The sequence below is a fragment of the Dunckerocampus dactyliophorus genome, chromosome 9 (assembly GCF_027744805.1).
Source record: "Dunckerocampus dactyliophorus isolate RoL2022-P2 chromosome 9, RoL_Ddac_1.1, whole genome shotgun sequence".
In the NCBI taxonomy this organism is placed as follows: domain Eukaryota; kingdom Metazoa; phylum Chordata; class Actinopteri; order Syngnathiformes; family Syngnathidae; genus Dunckerocampus; species Dunckerocampus dactyliophorus.
In genome coordinates this window covers 30545763-30563260 of record NC_072827.1, presented here as the reverse complement: position 1 = coordinate 30563260, position 17498 = coordinate 30545763, and the positions used below count along the sequence as shown (strand labels likewise).

The window sequence follows — 17498 nt, the reverse complement described above, 5'->3', positions numbered from 1 at the left end:
ATGATCTTTTTTACCCAAACTCCTGTGTTTTTACCTCCCAGATCGTCTCGAAGGTGACCGCTCCGAAGGTTCAGGCCAAGAAAACGAGTACGAGCAGTAAAGTAGATTGGTGATGACTCCTTATTTTAAAGAAAACACTTTTTTTTTTTTTTTTTTTTTTTGCTCCAGAGCACTTCTTGAGATTTGTACAAGTGTAGAATACTTCCTTCCTTTTTGGTGTCATTTCTAGCCCTGCCCCTCTTCAGCTGTCTTTTTTTTTTTTTTTAAAGACTTTCTTACGAATGTTTATGTATAAGGGTGAACTCTGCTCATGCGTGTGTGTGTGTGTGTGTGTGTGTGTGAACGCAAAGGTGTCTGTATACATCAGCTGTGAGTGGCGTGTAAGATTAAGTGCAATATTATTTTTATTATTATTATAATATGTTGGGAGGGAGTTAACATCATCATGTTTCAGAGTTGGATTTAAAGCGATGAAAGAAAAAACCCAAAAGAACAAAATCTATTATAACTCACCCCCCGCCCGAGTGTTCACATTGATAAATTAATCTTTTACAGAATTTTGAAGAAAAAAACAAATAAAGCAACAGGGCATCTCAAAAGATGTCTGCGTGACAAATGTGCTGCTGCTCTCTCATTCGACTAACTGAATGACTCAACGATGCACTGAATGCACTGAACGAGCACCATGGTTTACACCTTTTATAGAAACTCGATACAAGTATTTGAGGAAATATCAAAGGGTTACATTTCTGTCACTTTCCTTTTATAAAAATAAAAATAAAATCGTACCATTGAAACAAATCAATTCTAACTAATATGAGGTCAGACTGAAGCGCTGTCGATGTGCTTAGTAATTAAATGCTTATACATTCTCCCAGGGTTCCTTGCTGAACTTCTGACGTCAGGTTTTACCACATATACAGAGAACAAACGTACGTACATCTACTGTATGCAAAACAGAAACAAAAATGATTACAAGCTAGTAATCCTCTTCAAATGTAAAAAAAAAAAAAAAAAAAAAAGCAAGCCAATAGTTCTGCTGCTAGTGGAAACTGAATGTATATACAGTAATATAGTAGTACACAGATTTTAATTTTGTATTAAATCTGAGCAATTATGCCACTTTCTACTGCTTGGTACCTACTTGCCCTGGCTCTACTCACTATTGATGCATTTCCACCAGCAAAAACAGGTACTACCAGGTACCATTTCTGGTAATGTAACACTTTACTTAGCTGTGGATGCATTGCTGCCGCGTTCCTTTTCCTTGCTGCCCTCAGTCTCATCTTGGATAAAACGTCTCCTTTTGCGGAGAAGTAAATGCAGGAGGCCCTGATTCTCCATGATTTGTTAGCGCGTGTCGTTCCAGCTGTTGCATCAATGTGGCGTGGTACTTTGACCGAGCTGAGCCGGTACTGTGCAGTGGGAAAGCACCAATATTGTTGCAGTAGTTGAATGTAGGAATGAATAAAATCCACATTCTTGTCACCTGACTTTTCAAGTGAAAGTGTAACAATCTGTGTAGTAACCAATCTGGAGAAAGCGAGCACACTGGCTGACATCAGGCTGGTTTTATCTGGGAGTGCCGCTCGTTGTCCTCGTTGTCTCTGTCATCTTTGACGATGCCTTCGTCAATGCTCTCCAGCCTCAGTCTCTGACCGTCCAGGTATCTGGGCCTCGGCGCCACCCGCGCCGTGCAGAGCCCCGCCGGCAGAGCGAGAGTGTCTCCGAAGAGGGTTAGCTTGACGTCGCTCTCTATGCTTTTGGCCAAGCAGGAAGCGAAGGTGTCCAGGGACTTGTGGACCTCAGCGTGGACCTGCACTGATGATTTTTGCTCCACTGTGAAGTAAGCAAGCATGTTAGTAATCCGTCCCATGTGTGCACAAAGATTGTCTAATGAAGAAGGGCGAACACCTTTGGAATGCTCCACCTGGTCTTCAAAGGTGACTGAGCTCCTCCTCTTCCCGGACGGATTGCTGTGATGATGCGGATAGGAGGAGCCATCGGTGGAGAAGTTATCCAGCAGCACCACGTCTGTACCTGCACAGGTGACCACGTAAAACTAGAGGAGGTTCAAACAATGCTCGCACAGGAGAGTAAATGATTTGAGCCTCGGTAGGACATTGGATCCAGTATGAAATTGGGACTGGGAGGCATCAAACTCCCAATTACTTGGACTGCTAATAGCCAAATTTGAACGGAGCACGTTCCACTGTATTGCTCTCTGTTCCATGCACACGACACTCACATGAGTCCTGAGTGAAACTGAAGCCAGTGTCTCCAGTGCTGCTCCCCGGGGCCAGCAGCTGCCCTCCGCCGGCCAACATGGCCGTCAAGTGGGGCGACATCCCCAAATCTGGTGGAAGACAACGTAAATGTTGCGTGATCGACACTGAATAACGTGAAATCATTGCATCTTTGTCCCTGAAAAGATGGAGATAAACCTGTGATCCTGGTGGAGATGCTGAAGAGGCGGGACGTCCTGTGTCGTGTGGCGAAGGACTCTCTGTAGTAACGATCCCCAAAGCACATCCCCAACAGCTCCTTCCTCACCGTCTTATTCCACAGGCCGTAGATGAGCGGATGGCACACGGCGCTGCAGAAGGACAGCCACGCCACTAGAGTCTCAAGCGCATGGGAGACACTCCCTTGTCCGAACAAGGCCTCGGTACAAATCACGCCCACGTACGGCCCCCATGTAATGAGGAAAGTCCCAATCACCACCAAGATGGTGACGAAGGCCTTGCACTGGCTCCCCGAGTACACCAAGCTCCGCCGGCTGCCGCTGGACGACGTGGAGGTGCTGGAGTTCTTGCGTCCGTTCCTCTGTGCCCCGCCAGCGTCCTCCTGGGCCACCACCACCGTCCCGCAGTGCACTTTCCGGGCTTTGACTCGGGCCACGCGGAAGATGACACCGTAGCAGGCCAGCATGACAAAGAAGGGCGGGAGGATGCACCAGGCCACCCAGAAGGCCGTGTATGCCAGGTCGCGGTGCCAGGAAGCCACACAGGTCCACTTGAAGCAGTCGAACTCGAAGGAGGACCAGCCGAACAGGGGGGGCAGGCAGCCCACCAGGGAGTGCAACCACACATAGGCGAGGACCACCACAGCCCTGTTCCCTGTGATCTTCATAGGGTAGATCATCGGGTAGAGCACTGCGTAGTATCTGTTGGGATGGAAAGGTAATCAGACAATCCATTTTCTTCTGTTGGATGGAAATATTTATTGCATACACCTGCAGGAGATACATCAATTTACTTTTAAAATCACCAAATGGCTTATGTAGGGCATCTGATGGCTAGCATAGTCCTAAATAAAGTTACAATCATAAATTAGAACAGGAGTAATATGTTGGTTTTCTCAAAGATCCTCTTTGCGACAGGACAGTACTGCTGTTTTTCAGGACTTACTGCGAAAACACTAATCAAAGCTCCTCTATAACACAGGAGCACCCTGCTGGTCACACTAACCTGTCAATGGCGATGGCCCCCAGGGTGAGCATGCTGGCCGAGCTGATGAGCAAGTAGAGCAGGGCGGTGAAGTTGCACCACACCACGCCGAACACCCACTCCCTCTTGGCCGAGCTGACGGCCACAAAGGGCAGGACCAGGGCGGACAGCAGCAGGTTGGACAGGGTGAGGCTGAAGACGAACTTGTTGCTGGGCGTCAGTAGATAAGGGCGGCGGTACAGGGTGGCCACGATCAGGAGGTTGCCCAAGCAAGCCAGGAGGGTGATGGTCACGATGGAGACGGACTCAAGCGCAGCCAGGCCCTCACCGTTGCCCACCGTGGTGCAGTTCCTACTGGTGTTCATGCTGAGGAGGGAGCTCACTGGAGAGGACCGGGAGACTGGAACACAGAACTGGAAAGCTCACCTGACTGTAAATGACAATTTGTGGCGCCCCATATGGGTTGTGCACTTATCTATTAAAGTATTAATTGATGGATAAATGGTCAATGACGCATGGACATTGAGTTGCCAAGTCCCGCCTGTGCTGCGTTTGGATTGACAGCGGCCATGTTTTTCAACCACGCCTTCAAGTCAGAAGAGTCAGTTTACACACGAATACATACAATCATGGAATGCAAAACAACAGTCCTCCTTTTTACATCATACTCATCAAAATAAGCCACTTTTACACCTCAAACTAGCTTCTCCGTTATATTTACTGAGAATTAGCTCAAACACAACACAAATTGTTTATCGTGAAACTACACAGACTCAATCACCAAGTTGGGTACTAAAATATTAAAAAGCAGGACATTATTCCACACAAAATACTCCATACTAGCTTAATTCGATTGCTTACAGAATTGGAACAGTCACTCATTTATGATCGTAAATTACAACTAGTACGTGACGTCATTAAACGACACCATTATCTTAGAAACTATAGTTTAAAAAAATGTGGCAACGTCGCATTCCAAGGGTTTAATCAAATCTAAATGAAGTTGTAAGCCTCGAACGTTCCTCTCCATTAGATTTATGACATGTTGCACAGAGAATTAGCTCAAACGCAACACAAATGCTTTGTTTAGAGCAAATAGACAGCCACCGGTATTAAATTGTAAAAAAAAAAAACATGTCATGCCGCACAAAATACTCAAATGTTTCACTATTCTAATGTGTGTCGCTGTGATTTACGTTGCATTATAGTATAATCTATTTGTTTTATGAAAACAGCTTCAATGTTTATATAGTGCGTTACAACTAGTAGGTAGACGTCATTAACTCAGGAGTTTAGTCAAACTTAGCGGTAACAGTAATTAAACTGTTTAATAAAAGAACTGCACAAGCACAAAAAAAGTTGTCACAACTTTCAGCGGACACTCCCGTTAGTTTGTAAGTAGTAAGTGGGGGCAAGTGTAAATATGTTAGTGAGGATGTTAAGAGTGGTTTGTACAAAAATGCGTAACTTTGTCCAACTAAGCTAACAGAACTAGCCACCGTTAGTTAGCTAACTTGTGCAACTTTCTTTCCTTTTGTCCTCCTCCTCCTCTTGTTCATGAATGTATTTACCTAATTTTCTCCCTCTGTTCAAGCGAGCTGAACATCCTACTCCTCCTCATCCCCATCGCTCATTTCCACTGAGGGTCCCCTTGAGCACTTTTTAGCCGACATTATCGTCCTCAAGCCGGGCGAGCGTCCGTACCTCGAGTCGCCGAATCCCACACACATTCACTACCAGCTGCGGCGGCAATGGCGTCCTCCTCCCACCCCGACTTCACCTCCCTCTTTCCCCAGAAGACGCCTTCCCCTTCTTCTTCTTTGATAGACCATGTGGGTGGTCGTCGAGGTTCTGTTGGTATAACTCCTGTGGCATCATTTTTAACTTTGTTTTAGCCTTCTACGACATTTCGCTGTTACTTTGTAAGTTGTAGTCAACGTATGGTTGATTTTGGAAGCTTCGTGTTACATTTGGTCCAACTTTCTAGTGTACTTAAGCAACAACTCTGTTCAAATATGGTGTTTTATGTGTTTATTTACATTGTCGTGGTATTTTATTTATCAAATTATAAGTGACCTGATTCATTTGACTAGTCCGGACCACCCAAGTAGAACAAAGCTTCCCGCACTAATACGTCATTATTCCCCTGAGCCAATCAGAAAGCGCATATTTTCCCCACTCTATCCACAGGGTGGCGCACTTTCCTACTTCAATTACTGTTGTTGTAATACTGTTTTTTTTTTTTTTACTGCTGAGTAATGAGGGCTTTTTGTGCAAATGTAAATACGTACTATAGATTTGCAGTGGACAATAGTATCATTTGCATCAATTACATTTTCATTTATTCATCCGTCCATCCGCCTTGTACCGCTTATCCGAGATCGGGTCGCGGGGGCAGCAGCCTAAGCAAGGAGTCCCAGACTTTCCTTTCCCTGGCAACTTCGTCCAGCTCCTCCCAGCGGATTCCGAGGCATTCCCAGGCCAGTTGGGAGACATACAGTAGTCTTTCCAACGTGTCCTGGGTCTTCCCTGAGGCCTTCTACCGGTCCGACTTGCCCTGAACACCTCCCCAGGGAGGCATCCTGACCAGATGCCCAAGCCACCTCATCTGGCTCCTCTCAATGCGGAGGAGTAGTGGTTCCACTCCGACCCATGTCGTCTCTTCGGACTGTGCCCGGCTGGGCCCCATGGGTGTAGGCCCGGCCACCAGATGCTCACCATCGTGCCCCTCCTCCACGTCTGGCTCCAGAGGTCCGGGCAAGGGCAGACATAGTCCAATGGTTTGTTTCATCATAGGGGTCTACTGAGCCACTCTTTGTCTGGTCCCTCACCTAGCACGGGTTTGTCGTGGGTGACCCTACCAGGGGCATAAACACCACCGACAACTTAGCTCCTAGGATCATCATTTTTATTTATTGTCATTTTTAATTGTTTAATGACTTTATTTAATTGACTTTTCCACAAAGCTGCGTATTTAATTTTTGCAAAAAAAACCCTCTCCTTAAATAAGTTGTACACCAAGCATTGAAAACCTGGAAGTGAAATATGTTCTGATAAATGAAGCAGTACTTCTGTACTCCATAGACCGTATATACTGATATGTCTTTATTCTGAATTCTTTATTCTGATCCTAAACTTGACATTAAAACTTGATCCTTGGTATATGTGGGCAGTAGTCTGTCAAGAGAGACACCATCAGACCCTAAAAAAAGAGAGAGAGACTCAACAAAACTCTCTTTGGCCTTTATCTCTAATTTACCGTTTCTTGCAAAAGGGAGTACATCCCTCACCATTTCAGGAAGCGTTATTTTAGTATATCTTCTCAAGGGACAATATTATTTGAAGGGAAACTTAAGAATGTCGCAGTACATGTTGGAATTCATGTTTTCCCTATTCTAAAGCATACATTGTCCCTTGAGAAGATATATTTTGCTAAAAATGCTTGCTGAAATGGGAAGGATGTGCCCACTCTCCATCCTTTTAATTCCTCACCATGATGGTCCACTTCCTATTCTCTGCCTCAGGGAAGACGAGGGAGCGTGAGGAGTAGAAAACGTCATCGTCCACTTCCTCCTTTTTACGAGGCAAACAGTGCAGGAAGGTCCAGTCTGGCTGAGCTACACTTCCTGTCTGCAGATAAGACATACCTACTGCTGAGACACCAAGGTAAGTGCCCCGTATGAAAGATTCTCGAGCAAAAACAAGTGGAAAACACGTTCACCTTGCCTTATAACGTTACCCGTCATTATGTACCTCCTTGGTAATCTGATAACCTCCAAAGTCCATGAGTCTCTTCTTCTTCTCCTCCTCCTGCCCCATGCTGACCCAGGTGTCCGTCATCAACACATTACTGCCACGGGCAGCCTCCATAGGGTCAGAGGTCAGCACAAGCTGGGTTGCATACTAAAATAAAAAGTACTCTTTGAAGTGTATCTTTTCAAAAGTGGTGATTGTAAAGGTATTTACCGTTCTAGAGAGTTTCTCAGCCGCTTCTGTGATACATCTTTCTGGCTCGTAGCCCTGAGAAGTTTGAAACAATGACAGAATCAGCATTGCAAGCTCCAAATTCCACACGGTTCGGAAAAAGATGAAAAAGCCGCATCTAAAATGGCGCAAAAACTTGTGGTTTGAACCATCATCATTCGTGGCGTTGGCAAACCTCACAAGACTTCAGCTTAGTGAGCATTTTTGGCTTGTTTTTTGTCGTGTACCAGTGATGCCAAGAAGAAAAAGTAGGAAAAGTGTAATGACAACCATAGAACCAGTGACATGGCAGCATAGTAGCAGAGTAGCGTCAAAATCTGTACACGTTTGGCCGTCCTGGCTGCTCAGTACAAAATGGCTAAACATCAATAAGATTAAATTTGATGGAGCTTCACTGATCACCTGTGCATGTGCCCTCAGGGTAATGATGCTTCCAATAGCAACGTGGTATGCAGTATACAAACAAGACAGTAATGGCAATAGCAGCTTCAGAGTACAGAGTATCAATATATAAAACCAGTATAAATAAAATAGAGAAATGAAGTATGAATTAAAAAAACAGCTGTGAAATACTATTGAAAAATATACAGCATACAGTAATCCCTCGCCTATCACGGTTAATAGTTTCTTGACCGGACCATGATATGTGAATTTCCGCGAAGTAGGATTCTTTATTTTTAATTACTTTATGCCCTGTGATTGGCTGGCGACCAGTCCAGGGTGTACCCTGCCTCTCGACCAAAGTCAGCTGGGATAGGCTCCAGCAGTGAGGACAAGCGGCATAGAAATGTATGGCTGGATGGATGGGATTTTTGCAGTTGCAGCATGGAAAACCTTTTAATGACCTTCTAAATATGGTTTTTAACATTATTGGAGCTCTCTAGACGTGAAATAACACCCCTATAGTCATCATTACACTCCTGTTACCCAATAGAGTAGACAAAGTAAGCCATTTAAGACATAAATAAAACATACAGGGGTTCAGTTTGGGGGTTTAGAGTTGAGTTTCAGTTTGGTTTGGGTTATGGGCGCAACAGTAGCTCATGTGTTTTATTAGGGATTATTGTGCCTGTTGGGAGATCAAACCTGCAATAAAAGGCTGTTGTTCATGTCTGGTGCGTGTAAGTTTCACCTAGTGGCCAGTATACAATACTACACATTACATCTTTAAAATGCATCTTCTGAATGCCTTATATTTGTAGTTTTTAGTTCATTTAGCCATTTTTATGCTTAATTTAAATTTAAAATGTGCTGAAATATGCATATATGCTACCAGGACCTCCAAAAAGTGTAAAAGTTGTGATTGGTTGGCTTCTGGAACATTATTTCCTGGGTGCATATGACTCTCTCAGAGGTGCCGACAGCCCTCTTGTGCGAACGCCTTCTCCTCTGAGTTTGGATGTCCCGACTGTTGTCACTCATCGATTAGCCCCTTCTCTTTTTAATCACCGTTGTTCGCTCGCAGTGGGAAGCTAACAAGCTAAATAATCAACAAACGTTGTTGTTGCTCACAGAGATGACGTCACGCGTTCAAGGCTGACAAAGAGCTACAGTACAAAAGCACGGGTGTCCAAAGTGCGGCCCTTGGTACTTGGTCTAAATGAACCGAAATGCAAAGAAAAACAATACGTGGATATTCTTATCACTCACTTTGTAACTCTTAACATGGAAGCACAATATGCTGCATTTAAGTACAGTATGCTTGGAAGTCCCAGAAAATACACTCAAAACGTGAATTCATCTTAAATGACGTGCTGTCTTTGAACGCATCCCCGCATTGCTCATAATAACACGTGATTCAAATGTTCAGGTACTATTAAAGAGACAAGTGTTAGTGTTTCTCGTTCAGGAAATAAAAGTTTCTCGTGGGCACTAGGCTTGGACATTAACAAATTCATTAATTAATAACACAAAAAAGAAATGAAATTGAAATCGATCATTTTGCCGGCCTCAATATATTGCCATGTGCATGCGTGTCTGTTGTCCTCATCTGCCGCATCTTCACAGGCATTCTGTGCATTGGTTTCAGCACCTTGGTGCGTTTGTTCCACAGAATAACCGCATGAACGGAGTGAGCCCTTTTGTCAGTCAAAAGGTGTCTTTGACTCAGTGGGTGGAGGCGGGGCCGCTAGCGTACACAGATTGCAATATATTGTATATTTATTCATTGTACTTTTCTTAAAAGTAGAGTTAAAATCTCGTCCAGTCTTGTTCTCGTAGACCCAATCTCGTGTCCTGTCTTGTGTCTTAATACAAATATACATAATCCTGTCCTGCCATTTATGCTTTTTTCAATCAAATACAATAAAACTGTGAATATTTCTGACATAGTTGCAAATGGTGATTGATCATGATTACTACATTTGAAACCTGTGATTGATCTGATTAAGAACTGTAATCATTTGACAAGCCTACGAGCAACACAAAGCTTTCTCTTGAAATATGTACCACTTTTTTTAGCCTTTGTACCAAATAAATTAAGTGTTTAACTTCTTTTTACACTTGTATGACAGGTGAGAATGTTAAAAAGAAAGAAATACAAGTGGACTCCTCAGCTCCTCCTTAAACACTATACCTCTGTCACCCGCCGTCCTTTAGTTTATTGCAGTTTTATCATACATGGGTCAGCTTCTTTTTACGCTTGTCTGGCTCCACTTTATAAAATGAAAAAAAAAAACATTGTAAAAAGTCTACCTTTGGGGTAGCAACCTTCAGGTGTACTCCCAATTTTGGTGCGGCCATCATAAAGGAGTGGAGGACGTTGTTCCCATCCCCAATCCAGCCGACTGTTAGTCCAGCCAGGGATCCATAATGCTCCTGGAGGAGGACAGCGGGACGGATCATAACTGACTACAGATGAAAGCTGCTTTCATTAGAAGGGACACCTGTAAAGTCAGGAAGTCAGCCAGAATCTGGATTGGATGATAGAGGTCAGACAGCCCGTTAACGATGGGGATGGAGGACTCCTTATCCAGCTTCTCCAGCGTGGCGTGGCTGTACACTCGAGCCAAAATGATGTCACACAGGCCTGAGAGAACCCTGTAGTGCAAGACAATGGGCTACAGTTCAAAACAGAAAGAAAACAACTTATTTTGGGTCATTGTAGTTACCGCAAAAAGACAGAATTCTTGATTCAACTCTTCTGTCGGATTTCATTAAATTGTGAACTTGTCTATATTTAATTGCAGACACTATAAACATGTGGTGGGTTGACAGTTGCCAACTAATGTGTGACAAATTTATTGAAAAATGTGTGAGAAACATTTGTTGATATATTTATTGATGTATTTAGTGAATACATGCACAGAGAAATGTGTGAGAAATATTTCTGTGAAAAGTGATTGCCCCCTAAACCTAATAAGTGGTTGGGCCCCCCTTTGCAGCAACAACTGCAATCAAGCGTTTATGATAACTTGCAATGAGTCTCTTCCGGCGCTGTGGAGGAATTTTGGCCCACTCATTTTTGCAGAATTGTTGTCATTCAGCCACATTGGAGGCTTTTCCAGCATCAAGCGCCTCCAAACGCACTCCAAAGTCTTCATTTTGTTTTTCTTCAGTCATTCAGAGGTGGACTTGCTGGTGTGTTTTGGATCATTGTCCTGCTGCAGAACCCAAGTTGCTTTCAGCTTGAGGTAACCAACAGATGGTCAGATATTCTCCTTCAGGATTTTTTGGTAGACAGCAGAATTCATGGTTCCATTTATCACAGCAAGTCTTCCAGGTCCTGAAGCAACAAAACAGCCCCAGACCATCACACTACCACCACCATATTTTACTGTTGGTATGATGTTGTTTTTCTGAAATGCAGTGTTACTACTTCCAAAAAGTTCAACTATTGTCTCATCAGACCACAGAGTATTTTCATAAAATATCTTGTCCTGTTTTCACGTCCTGTTTTTTTTGGGGGGTGTTTGTGATAACTTGCAATGCGTCCCTTCCAGCGCTGTGGAGGAATTTTAGCCCACTCATCTTTGCAGAATTGTTGTCATTCAGCCACATTGGAGGCTTTTCCAGCATGAAGCGCCTTTTTAAGGTCATGCCACAGCATCTCAATAAGATTCAGGTCAGGACTTGGACTAGACCACTCCAAAGAGTTTTTTTTTGTTTTGGAAAAACAGCCCCAGACCATCACACGACCACCACCATATTTTACTGTTGGTATGATGTTCTTTTTCTGAAACACGGCATTACTTTTACACCAGACTTAATGGGACACGAGCCTAAATGTTGTTTTTGTTCAGCAGTGGTTTTGGTCTTGGAACTCTGCCATGTAGGCTGTTTTTGCCCAGTGTCTTTCTTATGGTGGAGTCATGAACACTGACCTGAACTGAGGCAAGAGAGGCCTGCAGTTCTTTGGATGTTGTTGTGGGGTCTTTTGTGACCTCTTAGATGAGTGGTCACTTCGCTCTTCAGGTCAATTTGGTTGGCCAGCCACTCCTGGGAATGTTAACGACTGTTCCATGTTTTCGCCATTTGTGAATAATGGCTCTCACTGTGGTTGGCTGGAGTCCCAAAGCTTTAGAAATGGCTTTATAACTTTTTCCAGGCTGATAGATCTCAATTCGTCTCAGTTAAGTTATGTTTCACACAGGGCCATGTAGGTGTGGATTTGTTTTCTCTCTTAATAATAAAAAGTTTCATTTAAAAACTGCATTTTGTATTCAGCTGTGTCATTGACTGATATTAAAATTTGTTTTATGATCTGAAACATTTAAGTGTGACAAACATGCAAAAAAATAAATCAATCAGGAAGGGGGCTAACACTTTTTCACACCACCGTATCTAGTGAATGAATTTACTGAAAAATATGTGAGAAATATTTGTCAATATATTTCTCAGACATTTTTCAGTAAATTCATCATGTAACGGCAACGTATGCGTTAGACATCACGTCTACTGTGTGTGAAATGTATTGAAAAATGGGTTAAAACCTATTCAAAATGTGTGACAAACATGTCAAAAAATGTGTCACACATTTAGAACAAAATAAGTGAGAAATTTGTTGGAAAATTTGTGAGAAGTGTATAGAAAAATGCTGGGAATAAATTGGAAAAAAAAAGTGAAAAAATTAAAAATTCTGAAACTGCATCAATAATAAAAGAGAAATTTGTCAAAACAATTGGAAAAATTCAGAGCATTTAGATAAATGAATCTAAAAACTGATAGAAATGCGTGAGGAAGGGATCAAAAAAAGATGTTGAAATTGTAAAAATCTGTGCGGGGGTGGATCTAACATGCTTGAAATGTAAAAAAACATGTTGGAAATGTGTCAAAAATAGAAAACAATGTATAAAACAAAGTGGATCAAAATTATGTGATTCATTTACCGGAAAATGTGTCCAAAATTAACCCAAGAATGTATGAATAATGTGTCAGCAATTAACCAAAATGTATGAATAATTTATAGAAAGGTTTGTTTGGAATTAACCAAAAAATGTGTGAATTATTTATTGTAAAATTTCATCGGACATAACAAAATTCTATGAATATTTTATTGAAAAGTTTGTTCGAAATTAACCAAAAATATGTAAACAATTTATCCGAAATTGTTAGCAATGCATTGAACAATGCATAAAAATGTATTGGAAAAAAAACACGTTATTGGTGAGACAAACCTTGCAGTGTCGGTACAGTTTTCATTGACCCCCAGATGGATGTCCTGGGCCGTGAGGAAACAAGGGTGTCCACCCAGCAATGCAAATCCTACAGGTATAACCATAATGACGTCATTTAACAGTTTGTAGTTTTCTGCGGTGACATACTGGGGGTTGTTTGTAATGTTTTGCCCCTCTTGTGCAGCTAACTAAGCTCAGCAGGATGTTGAAAAGCTTTGTTCAGGAGGTGCACGAGTGCTGCATAGTCAGCACTGCTTTTTTTGTGCGCAACAATGCTGAGCAGACTGATTAAATGCGTGTGTCGCCATTAAAACAAACAAAAAAACAACCAAAAAAACGTGTAACTACTGTACTGTATGTTGTGACACCTGCTTCTGTGGACATTCTTGTCCTGGTGCTTCTCTTCTCAAATATCATTGCAATGGACTTTCCTTGCAGAAGAGGGAGATACTACAAACAGACAGCACACAAAGAGAAAGTGGGCCGTGACTGCGCCATATGCACAACATTTGCACAGCCATTGGAAATATTCTGACCTGTTTTCCATGCTTGATGCGATGCTTTAAGTCCGCAGACACCCACAACAGCCTCTTGATTTCCTCTGACGAGAAGTCTGTCAGCGTCAAACAGCTCCGACCCTTTAAATTCTCCCAGCACTGCAAAGCAGACCCACTCCTGTGTAAGGTAGGAGCTAGTCACCATTCATTCAAATAAGAATAAATCATAGTGATATATAATGTAGTGCTTTTCAAGATACACAAAGATGCTAAACAGGAGAACAGAAGCATGCAAAACAACACTCATTTAAATAAAGAACATTTGATTTAATTTCAAGTTTAAAATGTGCATATGAGTCACAATTATTATACTGTATAGTAATAATAATATTAATAATTTTATTGGTCCCGTAGTAACTTACAAAAAGAGAAAAAACAATTCTGAAAAATTCTTACCTGAGTCCACGTGCACGCGTGTTTTGCAAAGTCATCAAACATCCAAATTTGAAACTTTTAGTAGTAAATATTTTAAAATACATTGTAAAATGAGATAAGGATGCTTTGGTTCCTGGCTACTGTCTGGAGTTTAAAACAATTTAAGCCAACGTTGGCTGCAAAAGGGGGCGTGGTTCCTTGATTTTTTTTGGGGGGGGTAGGAGGGATTCGCCACAAAACAATCATTTGACACACATGTTTATCAGAAGTTTAAATCTGTTTTGAAGTATGTACTTTAAATTGTTTTTATTTTCAAATAGCTGCTTTTTAAAATATTGTTTTAATATTTTTTTATTATGTATGTAAAATAATTGTACGTAAAGTATATTCATAACTATTGTTCTTTTTGTAAGGCAAGGGCATCCAAAGTGCAGCCTGGTGGCCATTAGCAGCCCACGGCTTGACTTTATTAGATAGATAGATAGATAGATAGATAGATAGATAGATAGATAGAAAAAGTTGAAAAGTTAATACTAATAAGACTACTACTAATAACAATACACCGGACTACATAGCTGTGATGCCGGTTGTTCTTTCTTTAAACATATATTACGTCATAGCACTTTTTCCCTCTTTAAAAAATTAAAAAACATCAAAACGTTCCTCTGATTTGTACTTTGTCTCGGTGGAAAAAGTTTGGACACCCCTGGTATGCAGGAGCAAGCGTCTTCCACCGCACGTGGTGCCCCGACGGCTGCAGTGTATTTTCCATCCAGCTGGGGGCGGTGTTGCACCAAGCTCAGCACATCTGTAGTATTTCAGTGTTTTTTTTACTACTGTATTTTTTTTTTTTATATAGTGTTTCCTTGCTCTTTTATTTAGGAAAAGAGTTGATCATCTTCTTCATCATCATTATATGTCACCGCCTGCAGGTTTTGCCAAATAAGGTGAGAAGGTGCTGAATTTTAACAAGCCATTTAACAGCTAATTGTTAGGCTTTGGCTATTGCGTGCGCTTCAGGAAAGGAAACTGCGACAGTGAGCACATACTGACTTTTCCATGAAATGTGCATACATCAGCATACATACTTTACTGTGTATATGTGTGTTTACATTTTCCACTATAAGCACTTCTTTTGGGCCTCAAGTCCCGGCTCTTTCCTCCTAGAAGGTTCAGAGATAAGGAGCTTGTTAACTCACCCGCCTTGCCTACTTTACACACACACCCGCACACACACCCAGTGTAGTGGGGAAAAAAATAGTCTGTAGTCATGCCACATCTCGTCAGTTTCCACGCTCCACGATGACTCAGACTAGGAAACAGTGTGTACAATATATTGTAACGCACCCCAGCCCCGTCATGGTCTTGCTTTGGTGTTGTTTGTCTCTAAAAATAAGATATCTTGGATATTATTGAGATTAGTTCTATTCGTCACAAAACTTCAACTCGACAGGAAGTATAGGCATACAGTATAAATATACAATTTATATACAATACATATAGTAATACACATTCTATAAATGAAAGTCGTTGAAAGGTTGTTGAAAATGCTTTGGAAGACTTTGGAATGCTAGCATACATGTACGTAATACAGTCGGGCGTTAGAGTTGGGCTTTTTTCTAGCGCCACCTACTGTGTTGGAGGTGTAGTGCAGTTGCTCGCCCCTTAGCCCAGTGGTTCTCAATTATTTTCCGTCATGCCCCCAGTGGGGAACAGAAATGCTTTCACTGATCCTTTATTTAACCAGATGAAATCTCTGTGATCTGGCCAAGACGGCAGCATAACACAAGTTTTGCAAAAATATGGATTCAGTGTCATTTTCTGCCAAGATCTCTTGATGGCAAAGGCAAAAAAGCGTTCTCTTTCTCAGGGCGCCATTGCTACTGAGGTTGGACGCCGTAAGACATCATTTGAAACTTCTTCAAAGATCCTGAAGGTGATGAAACCAAACCGTCAAGTGGTACACCAAAAATAATGTCACCCGCCCTGAGCCAGAGGACCCGATTGGCTGTCTGCCAAAGACACGGGACCATCCTCGGCCCAAATGAAACTTGCTACTGGTGCCAAGTGCAGTCTGGCATGGCAAGGAGATCCCACCTGAGATGTTTTCCACACGGCACAGTGGAGGGGGCACCATCATGATCTGGTGTGCTTTTCCCTTCAGTGGAACAATGGAACTTCAGGTTGTGCAGGGGCGTCAAACGGCAGGCTCTACTTTGAAACTCTTTTAGATCTAACAGTGCAAAATGTCAATTTTTCAAAGGATCTTAACATTTTGATCAGGAGCGTGTATCTATGTACAATTTAACACCTAAATAGTTGTACATAATCCGCCTGGAATTATTTGTCTCGCTATAAAAGTGTCCTATAATCTGCTGTTGTGTTTGGATCCCTTTTGTCAGGAGTACTTTAAACATCCTGAGGTTAATACATATTCAAGAAATAGCAATTAATGCACGTTAATTGGATTTAATTTAGTCAAATGTCCACCTCTGGTTAAAATGTTACTTATTGTTAGTTAATAAAGGTTTTAGGATGGCTTTATTTCCAATGAAGCCCGTGTTCCGCCATAGATGTTCTGCTGCATTTGAACAGGGATTGCTATGATATGCTGTGATGTAGCTCAAACTGACTTAATTTGTCTCTTTTTTTGTACACGTACAATTGCAATTTAACGTTCAAGCAAAGTTGCCATTATCCTTTGTCTTCTGCGTAGCTCTAACCTGGCATTTTCACCGCTAATGCTATGATGTGCAGCGCGGTCAACCAGGGGCGGATCATTTGTCGGCACCGCGGGAGTCCGAGGTTTTGAAGGCAGTGGTTGCCTTGACAGACGTATCGCTTACTTTAGTGGCCTTCATAACAACGGCGTTGTATGGTTAAAGTTTTTATTTAGTTTCCCCTCTTCTGGCCGGCTGTCACCTCTTTTTGTTTGAGTCTTTTATTAAAGGAGCTGCCTCTCGCTCTGCCTCGGATGAAATGGCTTTTCTTGGGATTTTTTCTTTTCTTTCTTTCTCTTTCATTTGATTTTTTTCATATTTTTGTATTATCTCATTTCAAAACACTCTCCTAGGAAATAATGTCAAGTGATTTCATCTGTTACAGGCTCAAATGGCCCCCTTTATTATGAACTCATTAATTAATTATATTATCCATTTTACAAGTCTAACGATTAATCACTGTATAATAAAACTAGTAAAGTCAAGCTACTCACCCTCTGAAAACGCCTCACAGACACATGGTTTGCAGTAACATTACCAAAATGATCCCACTAAGGTTACAAATATGGTTACCATGTAGTTTTAAAGTATGGATCCCGCTTCAGTCACCAACTATGGTTACCATGTGGTTTACTAAACATGGATCCCACTTCAGTTACTAAATACGTCTCGCTACCATACTTTTTTACCACGCATGGATCCCACTTCAGTTACCAAATATGGTTACCAATGCGGTTAACTAAATATGGGTCCCACTTTTGTTACTACAGATGGTTACCATGTAGTTTACCAAGTATG

General features: G+C 42.0%; 3 protein-coding genes across 8 annotated transcripts in view; 1 reads left to right on the top strand and 2 right to left on the bottom strand.

Moving 5' to 3' along the window:
• The window catches only part of dcaf6 (ddb1 and cul4 associated factor 6), a 32237-nt gene extending 32033 nt beyond the window's left edge, over window positions 1–204 (top strand). For all 3 annotated transcript variants that reach the window (XM_054788011.1, XM_054788010.1, XM_054788012.1), the window contains one exon: window positions 42–204. In XM_054788011.1, the coding sequence (XP_054643986.1) occupies window positions 42–100 (59 nt within the window). In that variant the 3' untranslated portion in view covers window positions 101–204. The remainder of the gene's footprint in view (window positions 1–41) is intronic.
• On the bottom strand, window positions 116–5226 carry gpr161a (G protein-coupled receptor 161a). Its single transcript, XM_054788014.1, has 6 exons — window positions 5021–5226; window positions 3471–3849; window positions 2445–3166; window positions 2249–2356; window positions 1915–2040; window positions 116–1839 (listed from the first exon to the last, which is right to left on the bottom strand). The coding sequence occupies exons 2-6, from the start codon at window positions 3812–3814 to the stop codon at window positions 1562–1564; spliced, it is 1578 nt and encodes a 525-aa protein (XP_054643989.1). The 5' UTR covers window positions 3815–3849; window positions 5021–5226; the 3' UTR covers window positions 116–1561.
• Window positions 5227–6371: 1145 nt separating this feature from the next.
• On the bottom strand, window positions 6372–14141 carry otc (ornithine transcarbamylase). 4 transcript variants are annotated; one of them, XM_054788017.1, is made up of 10 exons: window positions 14002–14141; window positions 13585–13723; window positions 13417–13498; window positions 13049–13136; window positions 10319–10472; window positions 10128–10250; window positions 7416–7469; window positions 7203–7352; window positions 6942–7079; window positions 6372–6651 (listed from the first exon to the last, which is right to left on the bottom strand). In XM_054788017.1, exons 1-10 carry the CDS (start codon window positions 14082–14084, stop codon window positions 6592–6594), a joined length of 1071 nt encoding a protein of 356 aa, XP_054643992.1. In that variant the 5' UTR covers window positions 14085–14141; the 3' UTR covers window positions 6372–6591. The 4 variants fall into 4 exon arrangements, 3 of the variants coding, with proteins under 3 accessions (XP_054643992.1, XP_054643993.1, XP_054643994.1); XM_054788018.1 differs by having other exon boundaries at window positions 6373–6651; window positions 13585–13704; window positions 14002–14128; XR_008572519.1 differs by having other exon boundaries at window positions 6632–6651; window positions 6942–7075.
• Between the last annotated feature and the right edge of the window lie 3357 nt (window positions 14142–17498).